The sequence below is a fragment of the Apis cerana genome, linkage group LG6 (assembly GCF_029169275.1).
Source record: "Apis cerana isolate GH-2021 linkage group LG6, AcerK_1.0, whole genome shotgun sequence".
Classification (NCBI taxonomy): domain Eukaryota; kingdom Metazoa; phylum Arthropoda; class Insecta; order Hymenoptera; family Apidae; genus Apis; species Apis cerana.
This window is the reverse complement of record NC_083857.1, coordinates 2276549-2296020: the sequence shown is the minus strand read 5'-3', so window position 1 is coordinate 2296020 and position 19472 is coordinate 2276549. Positions and strand designations below refer to the sequence as shown.

The window sequence follows — 19472 nt, the reverse complement described above, 5'->3', positions numbered from 1 at the left end:
AACATACGTTGTAAAATTAGATATAGAATTCAAAAAGAATTCTATTAAATATTAAAACATTATTTTTAGTAAAAGGATCTTCCTTTTTAATTTCAATGACTTTTTAAATATATTGTCAAGTCATTCTAGACGACATTTTCATATAGTTTGCTTGACAGTTTCTCATCATAATATTTAAACAAATTGTATTGTTTTATAATAAATTTTTTAATATCTATTTATATATTTTAATTAAATATTAATATAATATAATAGTTAATAGTTTTATGGCGACCAAATAAACTAAACTAACTCAAACTAACCTCATTTTTTGTTTATAATATCTATAAATGAAAATCGATACAGATTCTTTATACAAATATTCACAAACATTAAAAATATCATGTATATATTTGCTTATATCTTAGAAACTAAAACTTGACAACAATAAAAGAAAATCATGTGTAGCAAAAACATTCAAAAATATATTTCAAGATTACATATTTCGAAATGAAAAGAATTAATTTTTAAATTATCTTTGTTTTAAAGAAACTTTTCAATTTTCCATTAATAACCAACTTTTAAAATTTTTTTCAAAATCAAGGAAATGTTAAAAAATGTTACATAAAAGCATAATTTGTTCGTCAGACTGAAGAAACGAAAGACGCTGTAACCAGGAAGGAATTGACGTTAGGCACTGATTCTGCGGTGGTTGAATTAACCGGTACCAGTATGATGAGGGTCACATACGATCCAAGATTGATGACTCTGATCAGAGAGGCGAGGGCACTTTCGAGTCAAGGGGTCGAACTTCCACGAGAAGTGAGGGATCTGATCGAAAGAGCTGGAACGCTGGCTGGACGCGCTAGAGCTCTTCAACAGGTCGCCACCTTTCACAACACGATTGGCGATCGTATGGTGCCGTCTCAGAGACCATTAATGCTCACGACCGCCCTTGAATTAGCTCGAGCTGTTCAAGAACAATCTGGCGTTGCTTGGTCCGAACCTCAGGCTGTCGACGCTTATACAGCCAGATTGAAAGAATTGGTAATTTTTTCGAGATCGATATTAAAATTGAAAATTTTTCGCATACAGAATGCAAATTGATGCATAATTTGATTCCTGAAACATTATTATCATATAGTAGATGCGGTACAATTTGTTTAATTTTTAGAAAAAAAAAGAATTATAAACGATGTATATTTAATTTTCATTAAAATTGAAACAGGTAAGGAAATTTGCACAACAGAATTCAGAATTAGCTGCAAAGCACGGCTCGTTAAGGGATTTGGTGTCTAGTTTATTGAAAGGAGAGACTGTAAATATGATTGGGAATCAGAATGCTTGGAAAGATGCATTGATGAACATGAGAACGATCGTCGATACTGTCGAAGTTGAATATGGAAACACGAAAGCTTGGAAATTACATTGGGACAGACAATTGCTTAAAGCATTGGGCGTGGCTTATAGGTAATTATAGATTTTTCTATCATGGATATCGTTTCATTTTAAAATATGTCTTAGAATAATATAAAACAAATACGATATAAAATAAATCAAATTAATATTTAATATAAAAATTAATATTAATTGTAGATAAAATTTAAAAATTAGAATATACTATAATATACATATACTATAGTATTTAATTCCTCACCTAGCTATGATTTTTCATTCATTTCATATAAAAAGATTTCATATTTTTTCTATTTTTTCTAAAATGTATAATATATCAAATATATCAAATATTATAAATTTAAAAAGAATTTTACAAGCATAATAATTAGACTAGGGATTTTTATAATATGACTATAATGTAATAAATGGGGCTTAAGAAATTATATTTACTTTATTCTTTAATTATCACATATATTACATTTTGTCTTTTTTTATTATGTCCTTTTACTTATCATATATGCATTTCATTTCTCTATATTCAAATTTTGCTTAAATGCACAAATATTCACAATCTAATAATAATTATCTTATACTTTAGTGAATTACTTTTTATTTATTTTCCAATTATATTATAATATAAATGAAGTCAATGTTTATTCGAATAACAGCTCAACATTAACAAAAAATAGGGGAAATAAACAAGAGATCAAGAGATCTCCAATGGAATAAACTTCACATCCTCCATCCTTCTCTCACATCCTTAAAAGCGAGCTTCCTTCTAAAAAATTCTCTCTATTGAATACCAAACGAATCGTTTCACATGGCCGATTTTCATATTCATAACAAAATTTTCTTTTTTTCCACGTCAGAGGAGCGTTGCCATCTCTGCTGAAGAAATTGCCGGAAGTTAAAGTGGAGCTGACATTCCGGGACGGCTCGTTACAATGGCGGCCGTCCCTCGAGGAGATTCGTGCCAAGTTGTACTCGTCGATTCGTCGATCCCTCTCGATCCCCATGAATTTCAGGGGCGTCGGTGACGCGGCCGAGGCGCATTTCGGCGGACTGATCCAAAGGAGTTGCTATTTGTTCGGCAGTGTCTACAAGCAGGCTGAAATCGCGCTTTCCGCTCTGGAAACTCTTCGAACGAAATGGTTGTACTTGGCTGCCCCTGCTAAATTCGACGCCGCTGAACGGTAATCGTTTTAAAATTAATGGCCGTGTGATGCACCGTTTCTGCAGAAGAGCATTTATTCTTTTGCATTATCTCGTCGTGTTATTCAAACGCATCGAAACGATTCAGAGATACTCTTTCTTCGATGCTTAGGAATAAAAGTAAAGGAATTTTGTTCTCTTTTTAATGCAATATGACGAACATGTCATAAGGATTTCCTTATATAGAGTTTAAGTTTTCCATGACAAATTGAAAAAGAGCTTTCTATTGATTCGGCTTTTCTTCTGTATAATGTGTTTGGTAACAATGAAGATCGTTTCTTTTTATATTTAAAATCAATATTATAATTAATTTTCTTTTAAGTTGCATTTTTATGTTTTATATCTATATGATATCAAATCATAACAATATTATAATTTCTTTCACAATATTGAATCTATATAGAATTATTTTTCCAAATTATGTTATTCTAAAAAAATCTATAAATGATTTTTTAAATAAAGGAGGATGTATTGCTCATGTATTGCTCATTCATTCATGAAGTTATGGATGCTTACATTTTAAAAGTAAAATATAATTAGATATTGAGTTATCGAAATCATTATTTTATAATTGTAGTTTTTTCTTTTAAGTCGTGTCATATGCAATTGCTCGTGAAAATATTTGAACGTGATCTTAAAGAAAAATTTATCTAATTCGAAAATTTTTATTCAAATGAAAATTTGAATGAATATAATAGAATATATGTTACATATGGATTTTAATGTACATAATAATTACATTTTTTGTTGATGAGATGTCTCTTCGAAGAAGTGTAATCAATCTCAAAGTTTGCAATAATTTTTCAATCTTTAATATAATTTCATTTAGAAATCCTTTTTCAACAATGTTTTTAGTCAAATACTGTTTTAAGAAAATGAAATGAATGCTTAAAATTTCGTCCTTTTAAACAGAATTTAATTTAATCAATGCAATGAGATTTTAAATTATACAATATTCAAACTTTAATATTTATCATTTTGTAATAAAAAAATTATCCATATACGACTTATTATACTCTTCATATACAGAAATTTTCAAAGCCTTTTAAAATAGCATTCAACATATTTTCGTTAAGCAACTATATCTTTTGCTATGCAATCAAATTTATTATCAAATAATCGTTTAATATTTTAAAATGTTTTTAATTTAAAAGATTGAAAGGAAAATCGCCGCAAGAATGGACAAGGGCGTTCAAAGATGCCAAACAATGGGCTCAAGAGGTTAGACATCGTAGCTTTGCCATCAATTAAATATACAATTCATTTCCGATTTAATGACCAATTTACACAATGAAATTCAATAATAAAACTAGGTTGGAAGATTGCGTGGGAGCGAGGTGAAAATCTGGTGCATTAACGTGGACACATCGACAACCAGAAACGACTTGGAATCGGCTTCCCGTCGTTACTGGGAACGTTTGTGTTCCGACTTAAGGGTGGAAGCTTCTTCGAGATTAGTAGCCATAGTAGAGTTCCTTTCGTCCGCCACGAAAGAACTCGAACGTAGACCACGAAACGTAGAGGAAGTTGGTTTGGCCTACGAAGCTCATGCAAGAATCGAGGCGCAATCTTCCGGTATGGCCGAAGAGATGGAGGCCATTGCGGGACTTTCCAAAGTGATGGCTGCGTGGACTAGCGAAAAACTTGAAGGTACAACAATTGTGCAATTGTTGAATGATTAAATGGAAGAAGGACCTCGGAGATAATCAGTTTTTATATTTTTAAAAAAGATAAGAATTTGGCAATATTGAGTTAGAAAATATGTTGTAACTTTATCAGCAACAATGAAAATTACAAATTTACATTTTAAATTCAAAAAGGATATATTCTGAGATTGTTTTTGCGTTGTTTCGTACATTATAAATATACTCGATAATATAAGATTATTTGTAAAAAATATTTGAACATTTTCATTTTCCGTGGAAAAATTAACAAAAATAATCGATATAAAATTATACATTACAATAAATATCTTATTTTTAAATCTTTAGAATATCACTGTAAAATAATCTTCTTTGATATTCATGAAATTTTAAATCTATTTTGATGAATAAAAAAAGTAGATATCCATATTTTTATATTTATATTAAATCAAATGTTTATTTGAAACTTGTTTACTAAAAATAATTTTGAAATATTACTTTTGAATGAAAGTTACAAAATGTAGTATTTAACAGCGTCAGAGAATAATTCTTTGTTACTTCTGGTTATCTCTTATCGAGCATCAACATACTCATGTACATACGAAACAATTTTAAGAATATAGGAGTTCCCTGAATGGTTTTATCGCTTTTCATTCCACGAATTGTATTTCACTGTGTGTTAGTATTGCTCATACATATACGTAATTTTACAGAATGTAATATTCCATTTACTGAGAAAACCGAGATAAAGTAGTAGCGATTTTCTTTATGGAAACAGATATTGGAAAAGATTAGGAACGATTTATTTGTGCAAATACTTGGTGTTTTTATGTGCAAGATAGGATTCTGTTAAATTTTCTTATTAAAAAATTATTAGTGAACAAAAAAATTCTTTTTTTTGATGTTATAAAATTTTTGAATGTACAAATACTTCAAATTATACTTTTTATAATTTAAGTTTTTATGTAGAGAATGTTCATTATTTCCCAACATTTTTTTCATTCGTGATACGTTTCAGAAAAAAAGGAAGAAAACTTACAACATTAATTTTACAATACATAATAAAAGAACAAATTTTTATATAAAATTTAGTATTCATGTCACAATTTTTTCTAAATTTATTTTATGATTTATGATAATAGCTGCTTGAAAATTCAACGATTTATTACGCTATAAGATCTAATGAATAAGTGATAGCGGAAGAAAAACTAAAAGATTGCATGTTTCGCGATTCTTTCGTCTATGAATTTTTAACGATGAACGTCCTAAGAATTCTTTGCGAATTTTTAAAAATGATTTTGATTGTTGAAGATATTTTCTGTAAAATTTATTATCCATTTTTTTATCCGTTAAACTTCACTTTGTATTAATGAATTTTTATTATAAATTAAATAAAATAAAATATAGATATCAATTTAAAAATTTCATGACCACCATGGTAAATTTTAAAAATTTTCTCTTCCATTTTTTTTGTAAAATATATCATGCAATTGCAATATAAAAATTCAAAATTAAAATTAGAATTAAATTAAATTAAATTAAATTTAAATCAATCAGGCAATTAAAATTTAATGATAAAATTCAGGTGTCAGTGCAGCCTATACAGCTTGGCAAGACCTAGCTGGCCGTTTGGAACGTTACAAATCCGTGATAGATCGCGAGCTCGAGGACGCGAAAGTGAATCTTCGTCACAGGGCAATAGCCCTTCGAGACGAGATCGAAAGATGGCAAGCGAAATGGTCCTCGAAACCGGAGATCCTTACCCTGGATTGGATTATTTCGATGAAAGAGAGATGGACGTATTTGAAGGAGCAACTGGACGTTCTGAGAAACGATTGTCGAAAAATCGATTTGAAAATAGACGATGTTTTGGAGAGCAACGAGGATAATATAAATAGATTGGAGGTGGAGCTCGAGATAGAGGAATCGAATTGCCGTTTCCAAGTCGAGTTTATGGAAGAATTGAAGAATCAGGAGGACGAGGAATGGGCAGTGGCTAGAAGAAGATTACCTAGACTCCACGATTGGCTCGATTCCTGGGAAAATAGAATACGCGTCCAATTGAAGGATCAATTGAAGGAGCAATTGATGGATGGAAAGGATGGAAATTTCGAGGTGGACACATTCGTTGGTAGGAAGGTACGCGAGATGAGAGGGACCATAGAATGGCTGCAGCTTCTTCGAGGCGACGAGATTGCGGAGGAACATTGGGGTGAACTGATGCCACTTTTGGGTCTGAGGGATGTCAGAAACGCGAGAGATATTACGTTGGGTCATTTGCTTCGTTCTGCGAAGAAGATCGAAGAGAATGTCGACAAAATAAAGGTGATAAGCCTAAGATGTTTCATTTTATAAATATCCTTTCATTTGCTTAATTATTAAAGATATTAATGCATTTGTAATTAATTTAATAGAAGTTTTTTATAATCTTTATTTAACGAAGGGAAGGAAAATTTTCAGAATTCGCATTCTGTTATCAGATGATAAAATTTGATATGTCCTTTCGTGTTGAAATTGAGACATTTTTTTAATTTGTAAAAAATGATATTTGTTTACAGTGTAATTTAAAAAAAAACAAGAAGAGAATTTTCTTTTCAAGAATAATATGACTTTTCACAATTGAACAAACTTTACCATTTTTGTAGAATTAAATTGTGATTATTAAAATATATTTTTATCTGAAAAATTTAACAAAAACTTTAAATTTTGGTTATGAGTTCTTTAATTATAATTAATAATGATATAATTTGTACACAAAAAAAATTAAAAAATTAAGAATAAAAGAATAGAATAATTGAAATAAAAAATGTAATAATAATAATTTTTTTAGGAAATAACGAAAAAAGCAGCAGCAGAAAGTGGCATTCGACAAGGGTTAATGGAACTGGAATCTTGGGAAGCGTCGGCTCATCTTCAACTACAACAATCGAAAGACAGTAAAAATACTGGTATTCTTCTCGTTGAGGAGTATGGCAGTTTGTTAGCAAGAGCAGGTGAATTTTGTTTGTTGACAAAAACTATTGATTTGAGTTTTCTTCTCAATTACGTACATCGCTTTTATAAAATAAATTTTACTCGTAAAATTTTAAAATAATTATAATATTAAAGTTTGCATAATTGTGCAAATATAAATATAATTAATTTGTTATCCTGAAGGTGAATTGAGACTCTTATTGGAGGGTGCGAAAGGGGCGACGGGATACGAAAGATTTGCAGCCAGAGTTGCACGATGCGAAGCTGGATTGTCCGAAGTGGAAGAGCGAATAAAAGTTTTGAGTACCATACAGAGAAAGTGGGTCTATTTGGAACCAGTTTACGAAGGTGGCGCTGCTCCCAATGATACTGGTCGATGGTCACGTGCTAACAAAGAATTTAGGTAATTTATCCGATTTCAAATTCAATTTAAAAATTGAATAGATATAAAAATTATAAGAATTATTGTAATAACATTTTTTAAGATATTGATTTATATGTAAAATCAATATTTAGATATCTTATGGGTGAAGTGTCTCGTGATCCAAGGGTGTCGTCTTTAAGGAGACTTCCTCTTTCGTCTTTTACGAGTCTGAAAGATTTGCTCGACAGATGTCAAAAGAGCCTTGATGAATATTTGGAGGTACTGAAAAAATTTTGTCTTTTTATAATCAAATAATTTAATAATTAAGTTATAGTAATTATTATAACTCGCAATAATAGTTCTTTTTATTATTTTTTTTTAATAAATTGTTTCAGTATCGTTATTTAAAAGAACAATTTACGTAATATAATGTATTATAAAAAACATTAATTTAATTTAAAATTAATTTTTTACAATTCCTCGCTATTTAAAGGAAAAACGATCGTCTTATCCACGTTTGTATTTCCTGAGCGACGAGGACCTTCTCGAATTAGTGTCAGCCAGCGGTCGAGGCCTGGAAGCTCATTTATCGAAATTATATCAAGGCGTCGGTTCGATAATAAAAAACGATAATGGACTGACGGCTGTTGTATCCCCAGAAGGCGAAGTATTGCGATTATCCAACCCTGTCGATCTTCGAGATCCATTACCGCAATGGTTGAGTAACCTCGAGGAGGGGATGAAAAATTCTCTTCGACAGAGCTTAGAAAAATGCCTGGTTGATTCTACACCCGATCCGTCGTCTTACCCAACTCAAGTAAGATAAAAAAAATAAAATAAAATTCTTATATTGCGATGATAAAAGAACTTGGATAAAAAAACAATATTGAAAATGTTATTGATATGAATATATGTGCAATTTTAAAAAAATGAAGAAAAATACAGAAAAGATCTGTAAAATATAGCAAATTAAAAAACATGATAAATAGTTTTGAATTATTCTCTCGGTGTTATTAATAATCATTTTCGATATTTGTTAAGATTCTTTTGCTGTCGGAGAGGATTCGCTTTACGGAGAGGTGTGAGGTAGCTTTGAAGGAAGGTAGTACAGCTTTAAAAAAGCTCGTCGAATATTTGGAAACGCAAAGAGCTCGATACAGAGGTCTAGAGGATGCTGGTGATAAATTAACAGCATTGAAGGCACGAGGGCTTTTGCTTGATACTGTACATCATTTGGAGATAGCTAGGAATCTTTTAAATGTTGTACAACGGGAAGAAAGTGCTGTTTGGACTTGGCAGAGACAATTAAGGAGTTACAGAACAGTAAGCTCGTATATATTTTATCATTTTATTTCGAGAAATTGTTAATTACTTTCCATACTTTTATTTTTCTTATTTCTTTTAATAATTTTATAAACCTGATGTTTTTACAAGTGTTATTCATTTGTTAAATGGTATTTCACATTTATCATTGTGAAAAACTTTTTTCACATTACGTGGAAATATACTTCAACAGAGACGTTATAATACATTTTTATGAGCTTCTTTTTGAAGTTTCTTCCCAAAGTGACTTGTATTAAATTGTAAAATTAAACAGATGATATTTTAAGGAAAATATAATTAATTCAAATTTTTAAAAATTTTAAAAATTATATACATATGATTATATAATACATAATTATATTCAAAAATGTTAGATGAATTTTATTTATTAAGTTATAAATAATTTATATTTTCATTAGATGGAACAAATTGCCTAATAAACTTTTCATCGATACTTTTGTATACCATTTATATAACTTTTTTGTATTTATCTTTAGAATCAATTTTTCCAAATATGCATATTAATAAACTAATATAAATTGAAGTTTTTAAATTTTTTAATCTTGCATAAATAATAAATTTACAAATTTTATTCGTAATTTAATTTTTTCCCCCATATAAAATAATTTCTGGCGACCTTATTTCTCCTTAAAAATCATCTCTAACGTCACGTCGTTTCATAATAGCCAATAAAATAAATTAATGTTGGCCCAAAAACGAATTAAGAAAACAATAAAGAAATTAAGTAATTAAAAGAGGTATTTTTTAATTGATTATTCGAAACCTATTAACCGATGAAACTTGTTTATTATTATTGACTAAGAAGATTGGATCCTTCGTCGTAATACTATCCGTATCTATTAATTGTAGGACAAAGAAACAGTGATACGGTGCGCTGGCGCTGAATTTCTATACCGTTTCGAGTATCAAGGAGCGGCGGTGGGATTAGTTCAAACACCATTAACCGAAAGGTGTTTCTTGGCTCTTACTCAGGCAATGAAACTCGGTTTAGGCGGCAGCCCCACCGGGCCGGCTGGAACTGGAAAAACCGAGAGCGTGAAGGCACTTGGCGCTATTCTTGGCAGGCTCGTTTTAGTTTTCAATTGCGATGAAGGTAATAATATATCGACATTTACGAGTTCCAAATTGTTTTTGCGTGGTTCGATTTCCGTCTTTACGACTGCGTTTTAAATTATCTACGACAATTCGTGCTTTCGTTAAATTTCTTTTGGAAAATTAACTTTTGCTATTAATTTAAATGTTCAATATAATTTTTAATATAATTATTTTTATTACGTTACTCATTGTTTTATTATTTATTTCATTAATATTTGATATTATAGAAATATTTTTAATTTGATAAGACAAATTAAAAAAATGTGACTTTTATTTTAAAGCTTTTTCTCTATCTTTCATTTAATTTAGAAAGAAGAAATTTTTTGAAGCATTGTAAATCATTTTTTCAAAAAATAATGTTTTATATTATGAAAATAATTTTGAATAAAGGAATTCGGAGTAGATTTAAGATAGAAAAAAATTATTAAAATGTCATTTTCATAATCCCATTTTAATATTCATTTTAAAAAATATCAATAAATTTACAACATAATAAACCTAAGGAAAAAATATTATAACTATGATAAAAATAAAAATTATAAAGTCAAAAAATATGTTTAAAAATGCTTAAAAAATAAAAAAATAAAAATTTCAAAACCTCATTACATTTCAAAAAATAATTTTTTAAATATAAAATCTCATATTAAATCTGGAAATTTTTTTTATTATTAAAAAATAATTATATAATCTTGATTTCTTTCATGTTATTTATAAATTATTGGCTATAAATCCAATAGATTATTAATGAATCGAATACTGTCTATCCTATCTAATAAATGTTACTAATACAAATTTATTATTGTCTTCGTAAAAATCATCGTAGCACATTTGATTCGCCAAATACGATATCAAATAGACGAGAATAGAATAAAACGAATTTGTAAATAAAAACATTTGGCGCACAGATGTTGCTGTTATTTTAAACACACTTCGAATAGAATTCGATTTCTTAATAAATATTGGATTGGGTTAGAATTTAAACCAATATTTACAATTTTTCATAGCAACAATTAAAAATTTTACATAAGATAAAATTATAAGATTATAAATATCAAACTTACCTAGGCATTTAAACGACTTTTACAATAATAATCACTACATTTAATCATGTCTATATATACAGAATTCAATGTACAATATTGACAATTTTTTATCAATATTCACAAAAACTAATAAATACTATTCTTCTTTCAAATTTCAATATCAATCAATCACGAAGGTGTTTAAGAAATTTATTCGAATCATATCACAAGCATCCAACAAGCATAAAATTTCACAAGAAAGAATGTGTTGATAATTTATAATCGTATATTCGAACGCATCAGGAATGGACGCCGGAAGTATGCGGCGTATACTCGGCGGGCTTGCCCAGGCCGGTGCATGGGGTTGCTTCGACGAGTTCAATCGCCTCGAAGAGGAAACGCTTAGCGCGGTGGCCATGTTGGTCAGGCCTCTGCAAGAAGCGGTTCGCGACGGCTCACCCCAAGTCCTGTTAGGGGATCAAAAAGTGAATCTGGATCCGCACTGTTGCGTGTTCATCACGATGAACCCTGCTGGCTCCGAGTATGGCGGTCGACGAAAGCTACCGGACTCTCTGGCGCGGTTGTTCAGGCCGATCGGTATGGCTCATCCGGACAGATCCGACATCGTGAAAGCGTTGCTGGAGTGTGCCGGATTCTTGGATGCCTCGACGCTCGCGAAACAGCTCGTGGAGACGCTCGACATCGCGGAGATACTGCTTTCGAATCAGCCGCATTACGATTGGGGCCTTAGGGCCCTTAGGTCTGTGCTCGATGCCATTTCTACGAGGACCGATTTGGATGAAACTAGCAGGTTTGGTGCCTTTGAATAATTGAACGATTATAATGTGAGATATCTAATTTTATCGCGTAGAAGGAAATTCATTATCTTGTAAATCTTGTATTTTAGATGACACGTGAAGATCGAGTGATACAATTGATTATTACTTATAAAATATTGTTAATTAGAAGATGTTATAATGTCTTAATGCAATTATGCTGTTAAAAAATGTTTGTAAAAGAGATATCTTATGATGATCATCATAAGATTGTTTATGAAGTAAATGGAATATATTTTTATTTAGTTTTGGTTGTAGTCTACTTTAAGATGAATTCATTAGTTCATTTATATCGATATCTAAAGATTATTTATTGCCATTTAAAATTAAACGCACCATCAATGAATTCACTTAATTATATTAATTTTTTAAAATCATTCAAAATAAGTTAATTGAATTACTTAATTGACTCCATTATGTTAATTTTTGAAATTCATTGAAACTTATTTAAAATGTATTATTAATGAATTCTGATTTTCGGAAAATATAAAATCAATTTAAAAAAATTTAAAAAAAGACTTTCGCAAACTTTGAAAGTGATTCAATTTAGGTAAATCATCCTCTTTAAAACAACAAGTTTTATGCAAAAACATTTTTTTGAATAACACACAATTTAATAATTAAATGGATAAAACGAGACGCTGAATATGCCAATTCCAATTAATATTAAATATTAATCAACCGAACTATGAAATATGAAGAACGCAGTTTTTGTTAAAAATTGAAAATCTAGCAAACAAAACTGATTTAATATATTTTCTTATTGTAGATTAGTAGCTGCGATTCGGTCTTCAACGTTGCCAAAATTGACCGAAGAAGACACTCCTCGATTCCTCTCTCTTCTAGAGGATGTTTTCCCAACAGCGGATCCATCATCCTCCACGTTCATCGAGAGGAAAGATTTGCAAAATGTTTTATTCGAGCTTTGCGCCGAGCAAGAGTTAGGCAAGGAAATGGCGAACAGATGCATTCAATTGAACGACCAGTTGAAAAGTAGAACCGGCGTGGCGATCGTTGGCCCGCCAGGATGTGGTAAAACGACCATCAGAAAATTACTGTTCGAAGCCCTGACGAAAATCGGTGAAACGGTTGTTCAATTTCACGTGTTTCCTGGCGCTATGCCGAAATCTAGACTTTTGGGCCGTGTCGATCCACAAACAAGGTATTTCGAAAATGATAAAACGTAGTTAAGAAGTTTCTTTCAAATTAATTTTTCTAGTTTATGAAATCTTTTTGATATAAAATCATATGTTAATCAAAGAATGTTTTTTGTAATCTTTTTTGAAAGCAGAAAAAATATTTTATCAAAATAATTATTTATCAAAACAAGAATTTCAGGAAGTGACTAATTCTTTTTTAACATTCTATATATATTTTAGAGATGATTTTAGAGATTGTTTAGAAATTTTCACAATTGAAGAAATGTATAATAATTTTAATTCATTATATATTCAATTTTGAATTTCAAAAGTTATTTGCAATTATTTGTAGAGTAGTAATTTAACATAAATAAATGATTCTTTATTTTATTATTTTTATTATAAAAGAAGAGCAGAATTTTTTTAATTAATTAATAACGTAAGAAAATTTTTACTATAATCAAAAATAAAAAGATTCAACATTCAACAGATTCGAATTTTAACGTTCAAAATGTTTTAATTAAGAATTACTTAAAAGTTACATGAAATATTGAAGTTAATTATTCGTATCTTCTGCGAAGTGAATCAATTATTTTTTTTATTAACATTTATGAAAAATTGATCATTTTTTTCACTCTATCAGAGAATGGAAGGAAGGTTTGTTATCCAATGCTGTTGCAACAGCCGGAGATTCAACAACTTGGATCATTTTGAATGGTGATGTGGAACCAGATTGGGCCGAAGCTCTCAATTCTGCTTTAGATGACAATCGATTACTAACTTTACCCAATGGTGTGGGCGTGAAACTTGGATACGGGACAAAGTAAACTTCTCTTCTTCCATAATTATTAATTTGTATTCTATCCACATAAATTGCAAGCATTTTAGAATAGAATAAACCAATCGATCAACTTGATTGAACATGTTCTGAAAGTAAGTTAATTTGAAATACTTAATTTTGTAAAAATTTGTGATTTATGGATTTAGCAAATGAAAAACAGAGTTATCCATTGAGTTTTTAATATAAAAAATTCTTTTTTTTTATATTTTTACATTTAAATATATCTTGATTAAAAATTCTATCTATTTTAAGTAAAAGTCTATTTATAGTAAAATTTCAAAATATAAAGTTATACTTAAAAAAAGAAAATTAGAATTAAAATTTTTTTCTAAAACTTTTAAATAAATCAAACGAATTACTTTTTGATTCAAATTTTCAAGTTGAAACAGGAATAATATTACATATTGTAGAATATTAAAAAACTTTAAATTATGAACAACACTGCAACAGAAGAAAATTTTTATTTCTATTACGAATTAATATAAATTGTGTCTGTATTTTATTTATATCAATTTTCCGCGTTAAATATTAAGAATATTACATAAAAATTCAGAGAATATTAAATAACAGATCAATTAATAACAAGACGAAATAATTAATACAGAAGAAAATTTATTTTCAATTTATTATTTATTATTTTAAAGAGAAAAAAAATTTATTTAAAGAAAAAAAAAAGAAATCATATTTTCCAAACAGATTCATCTTCGAGACTCATAAATTAGCCAGCGCCAGTCCCGCTACAGTATCGCGATTGGGTGTAGTTCATCTGGGCTCAACGAGTTCCAGCTCCTTGCTGCTAACTTCACGATTAAATGCACTTCCGGAGGCGGCAAAGGAACTCGCGAATTCTCATCTTTGTTCCTGCGTTGAGGAGTGTTTGAAGATCAACGCAGACGTTTCCTCAGCGTCTGGCTTAATGGACTCGGTATTTTGCCATTTGAAGAACTCTCGTACCAGTATTTCCGCTTCTTACGCTCTACTCGCGTCTTTATGCAGCCAAATAAGGAAAGAAAGCACTAGAGATGAATTGGCACGGTTAATTTACCAGCTTACTGATTGTTGGTGAGAAAATTTAAATTAAATTAATTTGTTATTAATTTTGCTTCGAGATCTATTGTATATGTTCTTTTTTTAAATCAATAAAATAAACGAAAAGTTATTAAATTATATATAAAAAAAATATATGAACCAAGTAAAATTTTTAGGAAATGAGTATTGTTATTATTTGGAATTACAGGTGTCCAAATCAGCAGAAACCGTGCTCTGTGTTATATAATCAGAATACGGATAGATTGGAAACTGTCGGGGATGCCGATGAATCTATGGATACCGATGATGGTCCTGTTTCACTATCAGGTATTTTGAAATAATTCTTTTTTATTTGGTAATTTAAAATTGATTTGACAAAAATTCATGTGTGAGATTTTATCAAATTTGTTATATAATCATGATGAATATGCATAAAAAATTTAACATTTTATATTTTCGATTTGTTTTTTCAGTTAAATTTATATCGTTTTTAACTTATTAGATTATTTATTGATAAAATTTTAATCTAGAAATAATGCGAATTACAATACATAAAATTGTGAAACTTTTATTCGCAAATTTTCCATTATATTTGCTAAGTTTTGTTAAAAAGAGATATTCGAAGAGATTTTGAAGAGTTAAAATTTATCACAGTTCTTTCATAAAAACGATGCTAAAAAATGTATTACAATACAAATTTTTCATTAATTAACTTAAGCTCGATAATTCTATGTAATCTTTTAAGCAAATTATATATTTATTTATATTTCAATTTATATTTTAATTAAATAAAATTTTATGTATATTTTGTTAAATAAAATAATGATATGATAATGATATTTAATGATAACTTGAATAAAAAATTATTTATTAATGATTTATTAAACATTTTAGAAATAACAATTTAGAAATGATGCATCGTCAATGATAACTTGGATAAAAAAAAAGAAAATAAATGTAATTTAATAAAAACTTTCGTTTCACTTTATGGTTTTATACTATTTGTAATTCAGGTGATATGAAAGGAGCGTTGTCGTCTGTTTTGCCATGGATCAACAGCAACCAATCGATAATGATAAGGGGGCCGGAGGGTTGTGGAAAAAGCGCTCTGATATCTGTCATACTTTCCTCGATACGAAACATCGAGCAATCGACATTGATAAAAGGTTCATCTCTCTATGGCCCCCAAGATTTGGTGACCAAACTAAAAAGAAACTGCGTACAATTAAATTCATCTTCTCACGGAAGAACGTATAAACCCAGAAATGGATCTAGAATTATATTAATTTTGGAAGATCTGCATCTTGCGTCCAAGGATCTACAGGTATTAAATGAGATTAATAAGTAAAAATTAATACAAGAATTAAACAAGGTGAAAAAAATTGAATTTATTTACAGGAATTAGTTCGTGAATTGATCCAAGAAGGAGGATTTCACGAAGAAGATTTGGAATTTGCTAGAGTTTCTCTAACCATTATATGCACAGCTGATGCAACGACCAGATTGCATCCCAGATTAGAAGCTCTTCTATCCACTCGTTATCTTCCGTAAGTAATTATTAAATTTAATATTAAATTTGTATCAAGTTTCATATATTTTTATAGCTTTTTGTCAATTAGATTTCCAAAACTCGAGACTTTTAATGATATACAATTATTAAAATTGAGACTTCCAAATGTAAAACTATTCGTCCAAGAAAATGTTTCTAATCAGTTATATTTGAATTTTTATTATTTTTATTTTTATATTTGCTTATATTCGATGCACATGTATACATAATAATTTCTCAAAAATATATTCTAATGTTGAAAAAGAATTTTTCATTTTATAGGTATCCAAATTCGAAAGATATAGCAGCCATTTTAGAATTACACCTAAGAGACTCTTTGAAAGGGGATCGTGTTATGATTGAATCTTGGATCACACAGATGGTACCCGTCATGTTGGACGCTTTTCGTTCGATCAAGTCTTCTCACGGCACGTTCGTCGATTGGACTCCTAAAGATTTGATCTTATGGGCGGACAGCTTGAAGTATTATCCTTCTCCAGAAGATGAGTCGAATATCACGCGTCATTTATTAGATGCTGGAAGACGAATGTTCCATCCTAGGTATCTTCTCAACAGAGAAAGCTTTGAAATTTCAACGTGAAAAATATTCGACTTTAAGCTTACGAGTTTAGACATTTTTTTATTCCATAAATCTACAAGACAAATTTTTAAAATTCAAATTTCTATTGCCGATATAATAAATTTTTATTATACAATATTATTTAAATATTATAAGTCAAATAAGATATCTATGGCTTAATGCATAATTATCGTATATCAATTTTTTGAATGCAACAAATAGTTTTGAACTGTTTCTCTATGTTGTTTAAAAATTATATCGATGTTAATTTTTTTATTTTTTCTATATATTATATATGTAATAAAATACTTGCAAATTAATTGATTAGAAAGATAATAATTCAAAAAATTACAAAAATTATATATATTGATTAAGTTACAAACAGTTTAAGTTTGCATTAGATACATTCATTTCCATCTCGCTTTACTTAACTCAAAATTCAATTATAACTTAATTAATAAGTCCTAGTTGATATTTTTTTATATCAACTTTGATATTTGTTCTCATTCTTTAGAATAAATCCTCCAAAAGTATTCCAAAGAATATATTAATATTCTATAGAATAATCAATACTGATCTATATTTCTTTTTTTCTTTTTTGATACATGAAAACTTTATAGAAAAAAATCATCATTATCAATATTGAAAAACTAAACATATTCCCTTTATTGCATAATCCAATAAAATTGAGGAAAAAATTTAATCTAAAAATCAATAAGTAATGAATAAACAGTAATGAAACAAAAAATATTCATTAAATTTAATTCCATTAAAATCTTCCATATAAATATATAATTATAAATTATTTTTAAATTTCTCACAAGATTAACATCCAAAGATCAGTCTCGTTGGGAATCCATAATCCTCTCGAAGTCTGCAAATTCTATAGTGACCGGAAACGATGTATACATATGGAAACGAGGGAACAATGGACTACTGCCTTTAGACCAGGATCAATGGCGGAACGAGATAATTAACGCTGCAGCGAGATGCGCAAGGGAAGGCGATCCAGTGCATGCATCGATTTCGTTTCACCTGTTGCACACGGTGGCTAGTAAGCATCTTTCAAAATTAACTTAACATTAACCTTATTTCCAAACGGGTTTGATCCACTGATCGTTTCATCTTGATCTACATTCGTGAAATTTATCAATTGTTAGCCACGTCTTTTATCATGTAATTATCGGTTTACGATTATTGCTGAATTCGGTTTTAATCTTACAATTTAATTTGAAATTCATTTCAAATTATTCATTTTTGTCTGAAGATTTAAACGAATGAGAAATAAATTAATAAACTGAAAATAATTCTAGAATATAATAATTCTTATTATACAGTTTTATTAATAGAATATAATAAATAGCTTTCAATTGCAAATGATCATTTTATGGCAAGAGGTTAATAATCCTAAAATTTCTGTAAATTAATATAAAATAATTATTTAGTTATTTTATTTTATGCAAATTTTTCTAGAAGGATTATTATTTTTTATAATAATTGAGGAAATACGATAATTTTTTAAGTGATTTAAATATTTGTTCCTTGTAGATAAATGCATAATTATTCATATAATTTGTAATTTTTTTAATTATTCGATAAGGTTTAAGTTGGACTTTTGGAACGAATCTACGAGGTGTGATTCTGATTGGACGGCCCGGTGCTGGAAGAAAATCGGCAGTGAGACTCGCTGCCACATATTCTTCACTTCGTTTGATTGATTCGGGACCTGGTATTGCATATATATTTTGAAATTTCTGTATTAAATTCTGTTAAGCGATAAAATTGATTTAAAATTTATATGCGGTATTGCATAATTCATAAATATTTAAATTGTTAATACATTATTCATGCGTTACATTATTAATTAATCATTTTTGTGAAATTAACAATTAATAAAATAATTAATTTAAAAGTCATCATTATCAAACTACAAATGGGATATACATCATAACATATTTAACATCCAAATTATATAATAAAATTTTCGTTTAAAATTGAATTCAAAAAGTTGAAATCAGTTTTAAAGATAAATTCAACCGATAATTTGACTGCCAACAAATCAATCTATTAATTCTATTACAATATCTTGAGCTATTTTATTTCACAAGTATTAATATGTGCTCAGCAATTTTTTCGCGTAGCACGTTCAACTATACTGGTATACCGTATACCACGTTTTATTTCTTCGAAATTGAACATGAAATGAAATTCTTTCAGGTCGTGGTCGAATGTCGGTGAAAACTGCAGTTCAGGCTGCTGGAATCGATGGTGAGCCGACTTTACTTTTGTTGGAAGAACATCATATGAGGGAAGCTGGATTGGCTGTTCTGGCCAGCGCAATAGTGTCGAGAGGTGAACTTCCTGGATTATTTACAGTGGAGGAACTCGACGGGTTAATAGCGCCATTGGCTGACGTGGCAAGAAAGGAAGATTTTTCTGGCATGTTGGAACAATACCTCTATTATCGT

The 19472-nt window shown here is 29.2% G+C and overlaps 1 protein-coding gene across 1 annotated transcript in view; it reads left to right on the top strand.

The window, feature by feature from the left end:
* LOC107993526 (cytoplasmic dynein 2 heavy chain 1) overlaps nt 1-19472 on the top strand; it is a 41727-nt gene that overhangs the window by 4370 nt on the left and 17885 nt on the right. The window contains exons 8-30 of the mRNA XM_028664664.2: nt 628-1026; nt 1208-1449; nt 2247-2570; nt 3744-3810; nt 3903-4239; nt 5818-6557; nt 7063-7225; nt 7389-7608; nt 7722-7848; nt 8063-8386; nt 8611-8892; nt 9763-10006; nt 11334-11841; nt 12636-13028; nt 13649-13828; nt 14543-14908; nt 15084-15202; nt 15889-16199; nt 16274-16422; nt 16707-16985; nt 17829-18058; nt 18605-18733; nt 19222-19470. Coding sequence (XP_028520465.2) covers nt 628-1026; nt 1208-1449; nt 2247-2570; nt 3744-3810; nt 3903-4239; nt 5818-6557; nt 7063-7225; nt 7389-7608; nt 7722-7848; nt 8063-8386; nt 8611-8892; nt 9763-10006; nt 11334-11841; nt 12636-13028; nt 13649-13828; nt 14543-14908; nt 15084-15202; nt 15889-16199; nt 16274-16422; nt 16707-16985; nt 17829-18058; nt 18605-18733; nt 19222-19470 — 6382 coding nt within the window. The remainder of the gene's footprint in view (nt 1-627; nt 1027-1207; nt 1450-2246; nt 2571-3743; nt 3811-3902; nt 4240-5817; nt 6558-7062; nt 7226-7388; nt 7609-7721; nt 7849-8062; nt 8387-8610; nt 8893-9762; nt 10007-11333; nt 11842-12635; nt 13029-13648; nt 13829-14542; nt 14909-15083; nt 15203-15888; nt 16200-16273; nt 16423-16706; nt 16986-17828; nt 18059-18604; nt 18734-19221; nt 19471-19472) is intronic.